Source organism: Cynoglossus semilaevis, chromosome 18 (assembly GCF_000523025.1).
Source record: "Cynoglossus semilaevis isolate Cse_v1.0 chromosome 18, Cse_v1.0, whole genome shotgun sequence".
Lineage (NCBI taxonomy): Eukaryota > Metazoa > Chordata > Actinopteri > Pleuronectiformes > Cynoglossidae > Cynoglossus > Cynoglossus semilaevis.
This window is the reverse complement of record NC_024324.1, coordinates 12,601,309-12,617,517: the sequence shown is the minus strand read 5'-3', so window position 1 is coordinate 12,617,517 and position 16,209 is coordinate 12,601,309. Positions and strand designations below refer to the sequence as shown.

At 42.6% G+C, this 16,209-nt stretch overlaps 3 protein-coding genes and 1 long non-coding RNA gene across 6 annotated transcripts in view; 1 reads left to right on the top strand and 3 right to left on the bottom strand.

Annotated features, from left to right (window-relative positions):
* Positions 1-66: 66 nt before the first annotated feature.
* On the bottom strand, positions 67-4,669 carry LOC103394519 (ictacalcin-like). The gene is made up of 5 exons (XM_025065311.1): positions 3,894-4,669; positions 2,946-3,009; positions 1,874-2,529; positions 489-634; positions 67-374 (listed from the first exon to the last, which is right to left on the bottom strand). Exons 4-5 carry the CDS (start codon positions 624-626, stop codon positions 231-233), a joined length of 282 nt encoding a protein of 93 aa, XP_024921079.1. The 5' UTR covers positions 627-634; positions 1,874-2,529; positions 2,946-3,009; positions 3,894-4,669; the 3' UTR covers positions 67-230.
* Positions 4,670-4,818: 149 nt separating this feature from the next.
* On the bottom strand, positions 4,819-6,342 carry LOC103394520 (protein S100-A1-like). 2 transcript variants are annotated; one of them, XM_008331865.3, is made up of 3 exons: positions 6,186-6,342; positions 5,162-5,316; positions 4,819-5,078 (listed from the first exon to the last, which is right to left on the bottom strand). In XM_008331865.3, the coding sequence occupies exons 2-3, from the start codon at positions 5,288-5,290 to the stop codon at positions 4,914-4,916; spliced, it is 294 nt and encodes a 97-aa protein (XP_008330087.1). In that variant the 5' UTR covers positions 5,291-5,316; positions 6,186-6,342; the 3' UTR covers positions 4,819-4,913. The 2 variants fall into 2 exon arrangements, with proteins under 2 accessions (XP_008330087.1, XP_008330088.1); XM_008331866.3 differs by having other exon boundaries at positions 4,823-5,078; positions 5,162-5,336; positions 6,186-6,330.
* Positions 6,343-6,450: 108 nt separating this feature from the next.
* The window catches only part of trim46b (tripartite motif containing 46b), a 12,963-nt gene continuing 3,204 nt past the window's right edge, over positions 6,451-16,209 (top strand). The window contains exons 1-10 of one of the 2 annotated variants that reach the window (XM_017041261.2): positions 6,451-7,719; positions 7,781-8,004; positions 11,041-11,302; positions 11,405-11,585; positions 12,081-12,279; positions 12,610-12,756; positions 12,851-12,946; positions 13,692-13,945; positions 14,404-14,525; positions 14,700-15,038. In XM_017041261.2, coding sequence (XP_016896750.1) covers positions 7,951-8,004; positions 11,041-11,302; positions 11,405-11,585; positions 12,081-12,279; positions 12,610-12,756; positions 12,851-12,946; positions 13,692-13,945; positions 14,404-14,525; positions 14,700-15,038 — 1,654 coding nt within the window. In that variant the 5' untranslated portion in view covers positions 6,451-7,719; positions 7,781-7,950. Of the gene's footprint in view, positions 7,720-7,780; positions 8,822-11,040; positions 11,303-11,404; positions 11,586-12,080; positions 12,280-12,609; positions 12,757-12,850; positions 12,947-13,691; positions 13,946-14,403; positions 14,526-14,699; positions 15,039-16,209 lie in introns of both variants that reach the window. The other variant, XM_008331869.3, reaches the window with a different exon arrangement.
* Positions 11,368-16,209, bottom strand: part of LOC103394522 (uncharacterized) — a 21,724-nt gene continuing 16,882 nt past the window's right edge. Inside the window, exon 4 of the long non-coding RNA XR_523157.3 lies at positions 11,368-11,565. This is a non-coding gene — a long non-coding RNA (uncharacterized LOC103394522). The remainder of the gene's footprint in view (positions 11,566-16,209) is intronic.

Sequence of the window (16,209 nt, the reverse complement as noted above, 5' to 3'; positions counted from 1 at the left end):
AACTTTACATTCCATATAATTATTATAATTGTACCACACCCACACACAAAATATACACCGTTATGTTTAACGCAAAAAAAGTTAAAACAAAAAAAGAACTTTATTTGATTTGCTCTGCATTTCATACATAATTTCAAGCAATAGTCACTACGAATTCCTTCATTAGGTTTTCTATAAAAAGAAAGTGTTGCCGTGATCTCTATGCTGGCCACAGGGCGGCGCCTAAACCTCTACTTCTTGCCGATGAAGTACTCATGGCACATCTGAGTGAGACAGCACACCAGAGTGACAAACTCGTTGAAGTCCACGCTGTTGTCTTTATTCCTGTCCAGGTCCTTGAAGATGCGATCTACCGCCGCCTTGTCATTGGCTTTCTGGTGGGGGAATAAGGAAAACATTATATAATCGTATTTTTATATTTGTCAGTAGAACATTGTGACTTGCACAACCAGCTGCAGAATCAAAAGAAAAGTGCATTTACCACTTACCCCCAACAGGGTTCCAAGCTCATTCTCGAGCAGCTCCTTCAACTCGGCTTTATTCAGGCTGAATTTGTCGCCCTCTTTGCCTGAGTATTTATCAAAGGCATTGATGAGCAGAGCCATGGCTTGCTGGATGTCAGACATGGTGGTAGCTACAAAAGACACAACGTAACAAACAAACACTCTTTAACAAATGTGTCCGTTTGCAGTCGTCTTGGCTGCAATGTCATAAAAACATACATTAGAATTCAACCTCTCGGTATTAACAGGATAAACAATTCTCAAGTAAAATTATCACATTTAGAAAGTTGATTAAAATGAAGTTCGGAAGAATAAAGATGCTTTGGCTCCATCTAGTGTCAGACTTGAGGTCTGCCACAGTTTTTTTTTCCCTCCAATGAAGAAAATTTATTTCTGAAGTTTTCTAAACTACAGAGCTAAATGATCAACAGTCTTACAACAACATGCCAAAGATACGACTGTCAGGATCTCTGTGATGTATTTCCTTGGAAGGAAACACCAGGCAGTAAACTGAAGAGATCAGGTTCAACACCCGACCCACAGAGACCTAGCGACTTCCCACCCACTGGGCTACAGCCTCCACAAACAAAGAAACAAAATGGACCATGGTGTGTTTAAGTTTTTTTTTTGTGTATCTAGTTTTAATTCTTATGAAAATGATGCCCAGTTTTTCATTATTTACACAGATTCTCATAACCTTTTATATAAGCATGAAGAGCGACTGACATCATTGCTTTTGTCTCTGCCAGTTTTTTTCCTCTGAGTTTCCAGTGATGCTGGATAAAAATAAACCCTAGTTTCCACCAGGGCACAAACACTCGTACTGTATCTCCCCAAGTTGCCAGTCCCACAAAGTGACAACGGAGATTGTTATGGCAACAGGTAGAATCTTCCAGGTAACTGAGCAGAAGTAGTTAAAGAAGCAGGTTAAGACTTGATTCAGGTCCCAGTGGTGATAACGGAAATCTGTTTCGTTAGCTGTGTGTCTGAAAGGATTTTCTTCCAACTGACTCTTCAACCCCGAGAGAGTTTGTTCTGGTTACATTCTGACTCACATGCTGCTGCTGCTGCTGCCTCCCCCCCCGGGGTGTGGCCGCTGAGGAACTTGTCACATTATGAGGGTTGTACACAGATATAAAGTGTTTAAGATGAAAGCTTGAAACACAAAACCTTTCCTTGGTCAATCAACAATATTAAGTACACACTGCACCATATGAAAAATGTTTCATGCTTTAAGCCATAACTGCCATGTTGCAGCATCTGGTTCAGAATAACACAAAATAAAAATATATGATCAAATATTCCCTGATCTGAACCTTAGGTGCACCGTTAATTTAAAAAAGAAAAACTTGGTTTAATTTTCTACCCACCTTGGATGAGAGTCAGAGAGATGGAGTGAAAGTCAGTCTTGCAGGAGCAGGAGTGATGTAGAAACGGATGCTGCCGATCCTTTATACCTCACCACTCCCACTGTCCCTCCTCTTCTTCGTCTTTGATCTACATCCACGCCTGCCCAGATTCTAGGTTTTCTCTTAGCTGCTGCTTTTCCTCCCAGGAAAGTCAGATTGTTCGCAATTAGTAAACAGTAATTTAATGTCAGGAAAAAGAGGGAACATTGCATTACTTTTTAAAGACCTGAGGACATGCAGCGGCTCAAGTTAATTTGTTTCTTTTTGAACTTTGAAACTAAACACTTCAGTAAGTCCAAATATTAAGGAAGTATTTACGATGGACGTTTTCATTTTTATTAAAGTTTTTGGGATTAAAATCACAATGTCATGCAAGAAAAATGTTTTTTCTTAAATCATTTAAATTGAACAGTGTGTATTGTGACTTTCTTAAGTGGTCAAGATAATCCAAGAGTGGAAAATACACCCATTAGGTGGCAGTAATATAATATTTAAAAATATAAAGAAGTGATTCAGAAGTGAATGGAGTTCTCACAGCCTTTCTGATGCAACCTTACCTGGGGTCGGCGTGAGGGGGAACTGAACCAAGAACAGGCATCTCTCCAGCCCCCTATATTCTGAATAACAAATATAAAAAATATTTGCAATAAAGATCACAATTTTAAGAACATTGTTCAAGTTGCAAAGTACAGTTTGTAATGACATTCCACAGTGATGAACCTCCGGCTCCCGCGTGTCTGTTAGGAGGTTGATTCATTATATCCAGTGAACCGGAATGATCATATAAACCAATAATGTAGCACCACACCTTCATGGACCATGGCATTCAAACTGCAATTACAGCTCCCTCTGCAGGGGAGGTGGTGGGTCCAGTCATTAAATCAAAGAAGGTAATTACTTTGTGCACTGTGTAAAAACATGGTAATCCAATACATCCTCCTCAGTGAAGTAGGGCTCCAGATGTAAATAAACAATAGAACAAACTGTGAGGTTAAAAAAACATTTGTGGGAATGTTTCTTCCACAACAGTCACCTTTGGCACCTCTGGCCTGGTCAGAACCTTACTTCCGGTCCGCTGCAGCCCATGGTGTCACACTCTAAAAGCAAAAGAGAAATTGTTAAGCATTTGTTGATTTTTCATTTTATGAATTTAAACATGACAACCTCTGCCTCGGTTGTTTCATATTTCAAAACCGGACTGTAAGTCTCTGTTGCAATGTTTTGGTGTGTTTTTGTTCTGGTCAACCTCCGTGGCGCAGCTCTGTGGTCAGGGATGTGACTCAGTCCTGACGTGTGTGGTCTCCTGTCTGACTCCAACTTCACTTATCAACAGTCTACAGTTACTGTGATCTCTAATTAACAAATGACTGAAAACACTACAGGTTGGAGTTGAGTTGTGACGTCATTCTTATTTTCAGCGAAATACGTTTGTTTTATAAACGAAACCTCCTCTGTTTTATTTATAGACCGAGCTGTACTTTTTTTCTTCCTGCATGGAAAACATGACCGGGACTTTTCTGACCATCTCCCTTCCTAATCCAACAACCTTCAGGGAGGACGTAACCATGGTAACCACAGTATATTCAATATTTGCAGCCATGATTCATGCGCAATTCTTTGCAACAGCGGGACCAGCTGTAACACAAAAGTATAATCACTAAAAAAACGCCATCTAGCGGTTAAACAGAGAAACCTTTCAACATTCGAGTCTTTTTTCGACTACATCATAAAACAAAGTCACAAACAAGTCTACTAAACAGGCGAGGCACCGATAACCTCTGGAAAAACCACAACCAAATAGGAAGTCAATCATAATATAATGTGCTGAACACTGACAATTTAACAATTTAAATGCTGTGTGTAAAGTACTTGTGTTTGTGAACAAACTCTCAATATTTATTCCAAATGTATTAAAAGTTCAAAATGTATTTAAAAGCGGGTGTCAACCCTATCCTGGAGTTAACAGAGACTTTTTACTTACACACGGAAACACAGTCAAACACACCGCCTTACAATACTGTATCTTAGCAACTTCAGTATTTACTCTGTAGGCACTTATTGGCAAGCCTTAGTCACAGTCACAGAGTTGGGGGAAAGGGTTGGTTTTTGCCCTGCGTTATGTCTTGTAGGCACAAGTTCTACAGGCTGTTCTAATCCAACTCTGGCAAACTTTCCCCTGGGATCGCTTGCCTAAACTTTACAACACATAATCCAAGATTAATAGTTGAGATTAGTTAAACATGTTTGTGTTGGCGCATGATTTAAGAAAGATTGCAGAGAAGCTCAGTGAGGAAAGAGTTTCTTTTCGGCTCAGGGAGAGTTGGGAGGCGGAGTGATCCTCTTCCTCTCCCAGTCTGGTATTTTCCAACTTTATTCAGACATGGAACACAAAGAGAAAAAATTTGGTTGGTGAACCGGCGGTATGCTGACTTGTGCTGAACCCTGTGACTCAGACTCTCCTACTTCCTACTGTAGGGCTCAGATTAGACACACAGAAGGGCCGAGGCACCATATACACCATGTTTCCCCATGTATATATATATACGTATATATTTTATATATATATATAGGGAATTGTGCCATAAAGATCTCAGAAAGGTGTGTTCATGATATGAGCATTGTACAGATTCCTCAGGGAAGAGATAATGCTGATGGTCGTGCAGGGAGACGTCGGTCTAAGCTTTACAGCTCTGTGAATTATAAAGAAGGCGAGAGGTACATGGACACACCCTGTGTTTACATAAGAGCTCCTGGAGGAATCCAACCTCTAGAATGGGCTGGGAAACAGCTATGACAAATATTTATAGTCTTTATGTCAAGTCTAGCTACAAGTCTGATCATGTTGAACGGACACGTTCTCTAACAAGGAAATGTAACGACAACACACACACACATATTAGACAGAGTGGGTTTGAATTTCTTCAGTGTATTTAATGGACTTTAAATTGTATTAAAAAAATGAAATTTTGAATTCTTCTCCTTCTGACGTCTTGTGACATCCTTACTTCCTAAAGCTCCTTTGCTTCATTTGTGCAGCGTAGCATTGCTCACAGGCAATCGATAGTCCCACAACCAGAGAAACAAACTCCTCAAAGTCCACTTGGTTGTCGCCGTTGGCGTCTAGGTCCTTCATGATCTTGTCCACAGCAGCAGGGTCTTTCTGAGACTGGAAGACATCAGAAAAACAGTTCAAAGTTATAGTCATGGAGGAACGTGTTGAGTTCTGCCCTCTCTCTGACCCCCTCTCACCCTCAGGAAGTTGGACAGCTCGTTCTCCATCAACTTCCTCAGTTCAGCGCGGTTGAGTCTGCCGTCCTTGGCGTAACGGTGGAACACCGTGATGAGGGACTCCATGGCGATTTCCAGTTCTGAAGGCATCTTTGTTGGAGGTTTTTGTTTCCACACTGAAAATAATATGACAAGACTGTTGAAGAAATGTGAGAATATTATCAACAATGAACTCATTCACTGCAAACATCCCACATGATCGTTTAAAGATCTCCATACAAAGGCACAAAAACATTAGAATGTCAACTATATCATGTCCTGATTATTAGTAAATGCTTGGTGACTGTTGTTTCATCACTTTGGAATGATTGTTGGCACGATAACGTCAAAGTGTGGGTGGGAGTCTTTGCTCGACTTTGCCCAGTGGAGAGTAAGTCACAGCAGAAGTGAGATAAGGTCTGTTATTACCTTCTTGTTTGCAGTTAAAGCCAGAGTAACCACAGCAGCTTAGTGAGATTTAAAAGATTTAAAACATCAATCCACACCATCACACCGTTTTTAGCTGTTTTTTTTTTAAGAGTGAGAAACTTCAGCTGGAGGCTGAAAAAAAAAAATACCAACGCCCCCAAATGATGCAATTGAATGCTAAAAACACACCCCAGAAGGGTGTGTACACAGTTTCTCCTCTTTGCCCTTTGACCACAGGGTCGATGGACTTCACATTAAGGAATTGGAAAAAGAGAAATACTGTATAAAATGTACAGTACAGCTGTTAGATGACGAGTTAAAACACTTTAAAGTTCAAGTTTTAGTCAACATCCTACTGCTATAGTTAATATAAACTTCAGTTACGGCGTTACTTTGTAGCAGGCAGTGAAATAAAACAGCCTCACCACAGACACTCCACGCTTCCCTAAAAAAACCACGTAACACTACAGACAAAAAGATCAACAAACGTCCAACACGTCCCTGCTACAGCTGTGTCTGAAGACAACATGTGAACAAAAGTCTCGGCACAGAAGCAGCAGCGAGAGGTGGATCTTACCGTGCAGCGTTCAGCAGAAGAGTGAAGGATCAGGAGGTTGGAAAAAGTGAGGCAGGAACTTTATAGTCAGGCAACGCCCAGGGCTGCTGTGTGAGCAGTGAGTCAGGCTGAGAAATGAAGACTGGAGAGGCTGATGGTGGGACTGTATCCACACAGCACTGGGCCACATACAGTCAATACTCCTGCAGTAGACTTCAGACCAGTTCTGGTCATTTCAGGTCAGTCTTCAAACCAGAGAAGTCCTGGATGGATCAAACCTGAAATAAACAGAGATTTCAGTGTTTTATTTTTAAAGTGATCAACAGGATGAATAATACACACAGAATGGGTGAAAGGTCACACAAAATACTATTTTCAAGTTGCCCAGATTGTTTTGGATTAGGTCATTTTTTAAGAGAAAAATCCTCTGACTTTAACTTTAATTTAAGACTTGAATGTATTTAAACAGATTCTGAAGGATAATTTAGTTCCATTAGAATTATTCTAATTACAACAGTGTGTATTGTGTTCAGTTGATGGGATGAGTACCAGACAGTGCTGATTTAATCAACGCTTCACATCAAACTGGAACCAAATACAGTACATTGATAAATTGTGAGTAGTTTCCGAATTTCGGCAGATCACAAACAATTTGACGAACCTTAAAACCGCAGGACGAGTTCACAAACAATCCATGAATATATACTGTATATATATGTAAAAAAAATCAATGATTAGTTCAAACTTCTATTTCGTTGATCTATGTGGTGTCAATGGATGACATTTTACTGAGCGGTGGCGCCATCTTGTGGCGACAATTTAGTCTTACATACTACGTGTCACAGTATACATATTCATTTGTGTTTTTCTTTGCATAGTACGTGTACGTGCATTTGTGCACCCGCGTGAACCAAAGGATTTGATAGTAGTAGGCTGCAATACCTCGTATCATCACTGGGGGTCACTGAAATTATACAAGTGAGAACAAACCTCTTTAGGTAATGAACAAGAGTGGAAGTAAAAACAGAAAATAAAAGCTGTTCGACCAAATAGAATATATAAAATATTCAACATTCATATTTGATTTCTCTTTAATATCTTTAGACATAATAAATGTAAACACTGGCTGCATCCCACCTCAGTGAGTGGCCAACCCCCCCAGTTTGGGAACCACTGGTTTAGACAATGTAAAATAACTGGTCCTCTAAATGTAGAGTAAGTGTTCAGGAGGGTCCGGTGGTCTGCTCCTGTGTCCACATCCATCACACAGACGCTCTGTCCCTTCCTGTGACATCAGGCTCTCACCGCTGTGCGCAACATCACATGAAGGTAACCGGCGGTGCAGGATGGGAAAGCAGGGGGGTTAGAGTGTGTCTGTGTGAGAATTACATCCACAGGCGTCTGCTGCTGGACACACACCGACATTAACGCACTTTTCTGCGTCTGTTTTCGACCTGAACTGAAAAAAAGTGACTGTTTTTTTTTTTTGGTGCGTAAAAATATTCAGATCGACTGTCTATTGATCTTTCACCAAACGGGAGAAAATACCCTTTAGGTTTCCTCAGGAATACTGAGCAACCAAAAGATAGGTTACGTTTCGTCTCTCTCTCTTTAAGGTTTCCTCACCGGGAATACTGAGCAACCAGAAAATAGGTTACGTTTCGTCTCTCTCTCTTTCTCTCTCTCTCTTTTAAAGTTGTTTATTCAGAGCCACAGGATCTTTGATGATCCGGACACATCGCGGTTTACGTCCAGATGATGAAACCCTGGAGGCAGCGTCTCTAAAATGGCAGAGATGGACGTGAAGTCAGCAACCATGGACGCGTTGGTTCGCATCAGCGTGAGTAAACGGACGCTTTATTCAGTTCATATCGGATTTCAATGCCGCCGTTTGATATTTGTGGCTTTTATCATGTGTTTTTCGCGTGCATGTGTGTTATTAATAAGCCACCATGACAACAGTGTGTGTGTGTGTCTCAGAGCGTCTCTGGTCCACAGGCCTGCAGCCCTTATTTTTGAATCTATGTCTCCTCCCAGAACGAAGGCACTGTAGTAAAACCGTACCTGGTACCGTCTGTACCACCTCGGTGTTTATGAAACGCGTGCAGATCAGATCTACTATGATTTCCTGACCTCCTCCTCCTCCTCCTCCTCAGGCTCCATCGGGGGTAAATGTTCCTCAGTGTTAGAGGTGAAGGTTTGTGTTGTTGACATTTTTTTTAAAAAAATGTCTTTGTGGAGTAAAACAGAATGTAGGTTAAATAAAATAGACGTGTCTCATTTTTTCTTTTTTTTTTGCGGAGGTGGGGGGTTCGTTTCCATGGTGACGGGATGCGGGACATTCGGCTGTTGCGGATGTGGACGCTGTTCGCAGCCTCGACCCCGTTGGTTTGAACATTTGTAATGAATTTGCTACAAGTCGGTTAAGAGCAGCCGGAAATAATATTAATAGTAAACACATAAATATCAGGGTTTAGTCATTTTACCATGCGGTGAGGCGGAGGAAGATGAGGAGGAGGAGGAGGTGTGGTGCCTCAAGCCCCTCCTCTCTTCCAAGTCTCTGCCTCCTCTCCATGATGGGGATGCGCATGTAGCCTCCTCCTGCTGCCGCTGCTGCTGCTGCTGCTGCTACCATGGCGCCCAGATTCCAGGTGAAGGTAAGGATGATGATGATGATGACGGGAGTGTCGCAGTTTGAAGCCGGCACCGCGTCGCCGTCGGTCTTTTAGCAGAGCCCACAGACCAGTTCTGATCAGACTGCACTGTGTGTCGGTGCCTGGAACAACAATGCAGGCTGAAATTGCGACAGTGGGGCTAGTAGGAAACTGCAAGAGAAGGAGAGGGAGACAGGCCTGAGTGGATATGACATTGGAGAATGACACAGAGAAAGGCGTGAAAAGGAAATGTAGAGCACGGGTTATCTCCAACAAGAAGCTGAAATATTGATGCTGAAGTTTATTTTAATGCTTTTTAATTTTGGACTAAAAAAAAACGTGGATGGAGTTGTAGTATTTTAAACAAGTGGTTCCTGCTGTGCAATTACTGGATGTTGCCACTACAATTAATTGTATTTGTTAAGTTCCTCACACTACAGTATGATGGACACAACATTATTTTGGAGTCAATGCACCCTTGTAGAAACACTAGTGATCACAGAGTTGTAGCATGTGCTGATGCTGCATCACACCACTCACCCACACATCACACCCAGCCCACACTTAGAAACATATATACATAAAAATATACATAAAGAAATATTTCACTAATTTTCCTAAAGAATTTTTGTTTTTCATTTTGAATCTGATCTATTCATTTAGAAATCACCCTCAAAGAAAAAAAGGCTTTTCTCATTTTGAATCTGATCTATTCATTTAGCCATTACACAAACTAAAGGTGTGTGTTACCTGTAATGCTCCAAACTCAGAGATAGAAAAAAGAGTACAGATGTCCATATGTCTAGGTTGTACAAAACTATCAAATGTTTCCAGGAGTCAGAGATATTATTTTAAAATGAGCTAATAAAAAACCAGACCCAGAACATGGCTGTGAGACAGAAACAGTAGCATACATGCAGTAAATATGTCCTGGCCTAATTTCTGAAGTGAACTCATCGTCTCTGATGTGAATGTGTTTCCAGCGTCTCTGCAACACTTCTGCTACAGCATGTAAATCAAAGGTTGACGCAGGGATTTCTCTCGTGGAGAAATGACTGTTACTTATTTCAAATGATGAAAATAGAAGTATTATGGCCAGATCGTTCTCACTCAGGGATGTCTACTATATGTCAAATCTACGACCCTGACAGGAGCACAGACACCTTGAGGAGAGCAGTGACACTGAAGCTGCCCTGGTTTTTCACCTGCTTCTTCAGCACTACACAGTTTATAGAGCAGCATTAAACTGAGCTGCCTATTCAGCACAGACAACAGACAGAGGCATAAACCTATAATCGAACTCTACTTCCTGTGGTGAAGGAAAGTGATTAAAAGTATAAATGCACCAAAAATCACCCAAATTTCACCAAAGTATTTAAAATGAATCTTAAAAGTTGAATGAAACCATTAGTTCACCAACCTTAAATAGCTGTAAAATAGACATAGAAACAGTTCAAACTGAAATAACAATTGCTAATATTTGTAGCCAAAAGAATCACCTCAAAACCTGCAAGAAATGTGGCTAAAATGGCTAAATGTTTGCCAAAAACAGCAGTTTATTTTTCATTTTTATAACCATAAAATAAACTATTCTAGCAAAACTAAAAGCTTCAACATAGTGTAGCTAAATGGATAAAACACTGTTTGTCTGGTGATAAAAATACCCTGAAATATTCAGTTACAGTGGCCAAATGATCCCAGTTTGTTAAAACACCAGCTTCCCTCCTGGTCCTCATCACTTGGACTTCACTGAACTGGACATGATGTTCTTGCATCACAGGACAGTACGTACAAACATCAGTGCTGCCTCGACACAGGAGCAGTCAGAGTAGAAGCAGTGACATCCTGTGGACAGATGTTCTTGGTTGTTAGTGATTTAAGTTGTAAAGATTTATATCCACATGTTGAAACGATGCAATAAATAAAGGAAATATAAGAAGCACGTCCTTATAAAACACATGTATTGTTTATGAAGCAGCTTGTGTTCCCATGCAGGGCAGCACTGTGTGCAGTGGTTGAATAATTAATGTCAGGTATTTATATTTCAGAGCAATGACAGTAGGTGGCAGCCTTTCCCACTGGCCTGTCTCCTCACATTAATGCTTTCTTTCATGATATTCTACCTTCTTCAGTAACGTCCTGCTGCACTTTTCTATATTTAGATCTAACTCTAAACTTCAAAACTTGATCAATAATGTAGTGATTTCTCTAACGCTCCACAGTCCAACATGAAGAGCCTGGAGCAGGAGCTACACTGTCCGGTGTGTAAGGACATCGTCAAACAGCCCGTGGTTCTGCCATGTCAGCACAGCGTCTGCCTCATGTGTGCCTCAGAGGTCCTGGTGGCAAATGGCTACGCACCTCCGGACCTCCCCCCAGAGCCCAACTCACCGGCCTCCACACCCAACACCCGCTCACCCCGTCAGGCACGAAGGCCTACGCCCAAAGCTGAGCAGAGACCTCTGGACCGTGTGCTGCGTTCAGGTGAAGATGAAACGGCCTGTTTGATGCCTCAGAGAGTTGTCGGTGTCATGTAAGTGGGTTCAAATCCCAGGTGTTTTAACCCAATGTCCCTCTTGCTTCCAGGTCCCCATCCGCCCTCGCCTTCCATGCCCAGATCCCCCGGGTATGGGACACGGCGTCGTAAGGAGGGTCCACCCGTGGTGATGATGTTCCCCTGTGTGCCATGTGGTCGAGATGTGGACTTGGGAGAGAAAGGTCTCACTGACTGTCTGCGTAATCTCACCCTGGAACGTATAGTGGAGAGGTTGGTGATACCACAGCAACTTTAAAAAGTAGTTAAAAAAGTATTAGTTCCTGGTTCTACAGAAATCTGTCCTAAAGATGGCGTCCCTCAGGCATCAGTTCAAGGACCTCTGGTCTTCGTACTCTTGGTAGACTTTGCCAGATTCTGGGTCAAAACTTACTGACAGGTCAAAGTATTTTTTTGGATACACTTGGTGAATTGAAAACTAGGACAGCAGAGACAAACAGGAGAGCAAGGATACGCGCAATAAAGTTCACACATCATCGTCTCATAGAGCTGATGATGGAGAACATTCTGCATGGATCAAATCCATGACTCAGATCTGCACAGCAGAAGAAGGTGAAGGGCAATTCAATCATTCTGATACTAAACCAGTGCAACACACACCGTGACAGTGTCTTTATCGACTGTGTTATTATCATTTTGTTCTTTATTCTTTGAAGAGTTTGATTTCTTAACGGTTCAATTTCTGCTGCCCCCTGCTGTCCTCTACAGGTACAGACACACAGTGAGCCTGGGCAGTGTTGCCGTCATGTGTCAGTTCTGTAAACCTCCCCAGGCTCTGGAGGCCACCAAGGGCTGCGCTGACTGTAGGTCCAACTTTTGTAACGAGTGTTTTAAGCTGTATCACCCGTGGGGGACGCCACGGGCCCAACATGAACACATACAGCCCACACTCAACTTTAGACCAAAGGTACGATACTAAACTGTTCACGGTTGATTCTGTCAACCGTCCATAACTCAGTCTGTGGTCTATTCCGAGACCTTTCAGGCTAAATATAATTTTTTTGTGAAATATAATTTTTAGATATTATTAAAGCAGATACTAAACTGTTCACCGTTTATTCTGTCAAACGTCCATAACTCAGTCTGTGGTCTTATCTGAGACCTTTCAGGCTAAATATATTTTTTTTGTTAAATATAATTTTTAGATATTATTAAAGCTTAGAATTAAGAAGTTTTTCTATTTTTTAGCCAGCATTTCTTGTTTTTTTTTTCTTATCTGTCCCCTGCTCTTCCTCAGGTTTTAACCTGTCCGGAGCACGACCAGGAGAAACTGCAGTTCTACTGTCGGTCCTGTCAGCGGCTGCTCTGTCCTCTCTGCAAACTGCGACGCATCCACACAGGACATAAAATACTTCCTGTGGCCCAGGCACATCAAGCCCTGAAGGTAGGACTCAGATCTGACTGGAACATGAACTCAGTAGACTTTGGTGCAGAGTTTACAGTTTTGTCTCATCATGACTTTTGTTTTGTTTTTAAAGGAGAAGATTACAAAGGAGATGAACTACATTCTGTCGAACCAGGACACAGTTCTGTCTCAGATCACTCAGCTGGAGAGTTCCATCACACAGACTGAGGTGTGTGGGATTTCATCTTACAGTTTATCAAAAATTATTAATAAACTGGAATTATAATCAAATTAGTAAAAAGGCCCAGATATTTAAGCATGAGGGTGGCTCTGTTATGGTTTGGAGCTGCATTTCCTGACAACTTATCCAATATTCAATGGCTACTACTGACTGGCAGTGTATTCGGAATATTATTAAGAGGATTTTTCTATCATCCAAATGAGCTGCACTGATCAGCTCAGCCTTCTGTCACAACACAGTATAAAAGAGTGAAGGCCACAGACGGAAAAAAACACTTTTTGTAAACAAGTTGCAGCCATTTGAGTGTCATCACCTGAGTGTAATTTGGACAGTGTGACTCTTCCTGACAGGCTGTTTTGTCATCGCCTGCACATATGGTGTAATCTACACTTGTGTGAGATCATGAATCAAAGCCCTAATCAGATTATAAGGTGTCAGGATGTGCAGCACAGAGAGGAAGAATGACTAAAGAGCAGGTGACACAGTCAAACCTGGTGTTACTGAGTTCACAGCCGTTACGTCTGTCACAGTCTGACATTTGAAAGCAAACACACCTTCGGTAATTGATTTAATTTGTTTGTGTACGACGTAAACACTGTCATCATTGGTAAGCGCTCCCATAGAAAACCCTTCATTTACTGTGAATCAGCACGACCCGAGAGGCGTTGTCAGTTAGCATTAGCTAACAGCTGCCATGTGCTTGAACTTGTCCGTCTGTGTTATTCATCACCAGGTAAACAGCGTCTCAGCCCGAGAACAGCTGGCTCAGAGCATCAGGGATCTGACGGCAGCCCTGGCCGAGCGCCACGCTTCCCTCACGCAGGCCCTGGAGACGGCGCGGCAGAAAAGAGGCGAGGCCTTGGCCGCTCAAGTGACGGAGAGACGCAGCCTGATGGAACACGCAGGGCTCCTAGCTTTCACCCAGGAGCTACTGAAAGAAACAGACCAGCCCTGCTTCGTGCAGGCGGCTCGCCAGACTCACAACAGGTTTGCCATGTGTTCACCATCAGTGGCGTCCATCTCCACACTGACTGAACAGGTGTGAGATTGGATTTACGAGAGAACTTTTAAAAAGAGAAGGTCGAAAGATGTGAGTGAAAGCAGAAGAGGTTCGACGTGCTGTCAGATCTGAAATATTTACTGGGCCTCTAAATAAAAAGACATCTGTTCAGATGGAGTTCCTTTTTTTCACTACAGTTTATGGTTTAAAATCTAAAAGGCTGTTTGAAGGAATAATAAAGCTAAAAAATTAGTTTTTTTGTGACCCAGCTTTGTTTATACTGGATAGCCAGAGGACAGGACGTCATACGGACAGATTCCAAAGCTATAATTAAGAAAATGTCCGTGCACTCACGCAGTTGTCAGTGAACATCGTCCTCCCAAACATCATAAAAGTAACAGATAAACATTTATCTAACCGCCCTCTCTCTGTTTGCCTCTGCCAGGTTGAGTAAAGCGATCGAGAATCTCCAGCATTTCACTCTGGCCGCTGATCCCTCCTTCAGACACTTCCAGCTGGACGTCTCCAAGGAGCTGAAGCTCCTGACGGAGCTGAACTTCATCCAAGGTGAGAGAGGGGAACAGAGGGAGGAGAGGGGAGGAAGTGATCAGAAAGGAGTGGAGGAAGTTGAAGGAAACAAGATAAGAAAGGGAGTGAAGTGGAGAAAGATTGGGATAACTCTCGTCTTTTACACTTCTTCTGTGCCACGAGGTTAAATTGTACTATTTTTTTTTATCCCAGCTCCTCTGGCTCCAGTGATCGACACCCAGCGCACCCTGGCCTACGACCAGCTCTTTCTGTGCTGGCGGCTCCCACAAGACTCGGCACCAGCCTGGCACTTCTCCGTGGAGTACCGGCGCAGGGGCGTGGTCCCAGGAGGTGCATCCAGAGGTGGGTTCAGGGGAGGCTTGGCAGCAGCCAGGTGGGGCTGGCAGAGACTGGACGAAGTGAGCGGAACCAGCGCCGTGATCGACAGGCTGGAGATGGACAGTGTGTACGTGCTGCGGGTCAGGGGCTGCAACAAGGCCGGCTACGGGGAGTACAGCGAGGAGGTGTATCTGCACACTCCCCCTGCACCAGGTGAGATGAGAGTGCACCTCACTGACACCGTACCAGGTGGACTCTGGCACGGAGAAATTCAACTTGACACCACAGAACATGTCACTACAGGAACTCTGTTTCCATAATGGCCTCACTCTAAACAAGATCGATGGATCAATGGATAGATTAATTGATTGATTTTATTGATCCCTGGCTGGGAGATGGATAGATTAATTGATAGATTGATTTTATTGATCCCTGGCTGGGAAATCACAGCCGTTGCTGTACATCAGTTGTTTGACAAACACTGTGGTAAAATTCAGTTAATTATCTGGTCTCCACAGTCCCACTGGGAGGAAGTAGAATGCATAATTGATGACCAGGAACATCTTACCATCAAAAGTGGGGATTTGTTAAAGTGCTGTTAGCTGCAGAGTCAGCTGAAGACTCAGACGCTACAAACCTCCCATGAGTCAGCAGCTGTTGTCAAGACCAAAGACGACACGGACAAGGATTTTCCTATTATTTAAATCTTCAACTGAAGAATGATAAGGGCACAAGAACAAGAACATCACCATCATCATGTACTGTATTTTGAAATGTCTTTTAATTTTTAGTGATACGAATTTTGAATTTCTGAACACTAAAGTATTATTATTATTGTTGTTGTTGTTATTATCAGTTTGCAGAGGAAACATCTCTGACTTGCAGGAGAAGATACATCATTAAAACATTTCCACCTTGTTTTCACAGCCGTCTCCACCTCAAACTCTTTCTTCATCTTCTCTTTCTCTCTCTCTCTCGTCTGTTTTGTATCACTTCCATTTCTCTTCTCTTCTTCACTTCCATGCAGCCAAACTAACCGCCACCGGTGGAACGTAAGACATCACTCATTCATACCGTATTGATCCAGCCCTGATGCATCCCAGCAGCCTTTTCTCTCCTCATCCCATGCTTCCTCGTCCTCCTCTACCCTCCATCTATAAACACCCACTCTCCCTCCGTCCTCCTGTCTGTTTCCTGTGACCAACCCCGGCTGAACAGTTGATAACGTCTGCAGTTTAAAACCTGGATCAGACTCAGATCCTGCTGTTTGATGGTGGTATTTCCTTGAATCCCTTTCTCCTTCCTGCTGGAGCATTTCTTCCCTGTAGATTTATATTTTCTGAATGCTAATCTCGACTCCTGTCCCTCCTCCTCCTCCTAAACG

Coding starts and splice junctions, on each gene's coding strand:
- LOC103394519 (XM_025065311.1), bottom strand. CDS start 626: ATGTCTGACATCCAGCAAGCCATGGCTCTGCTCATCAATGCCTTTGAT. Junction 375..488: donor AGCTTGGAACCCTGTTGGGG/GTAAGTGGTAAA, acceptor TTCCCCCACCAG/AAAGCCAATGACAAGGCGGC.
- LOC103394520 (XM_008331865.3), bottom strand. CDS start 5,290: ATGCCTTCAGAACTGGAAATCGCCATGGAGTCCCTCATCACGGTGTTC. Junction 5,079..5,161: donor AGCTGTCCAACTTCCTGAGG/GTGAGAGGGGGT, acceptor GATGTCTTCCAG/TCTCAGAAAGACCCTGCTGC.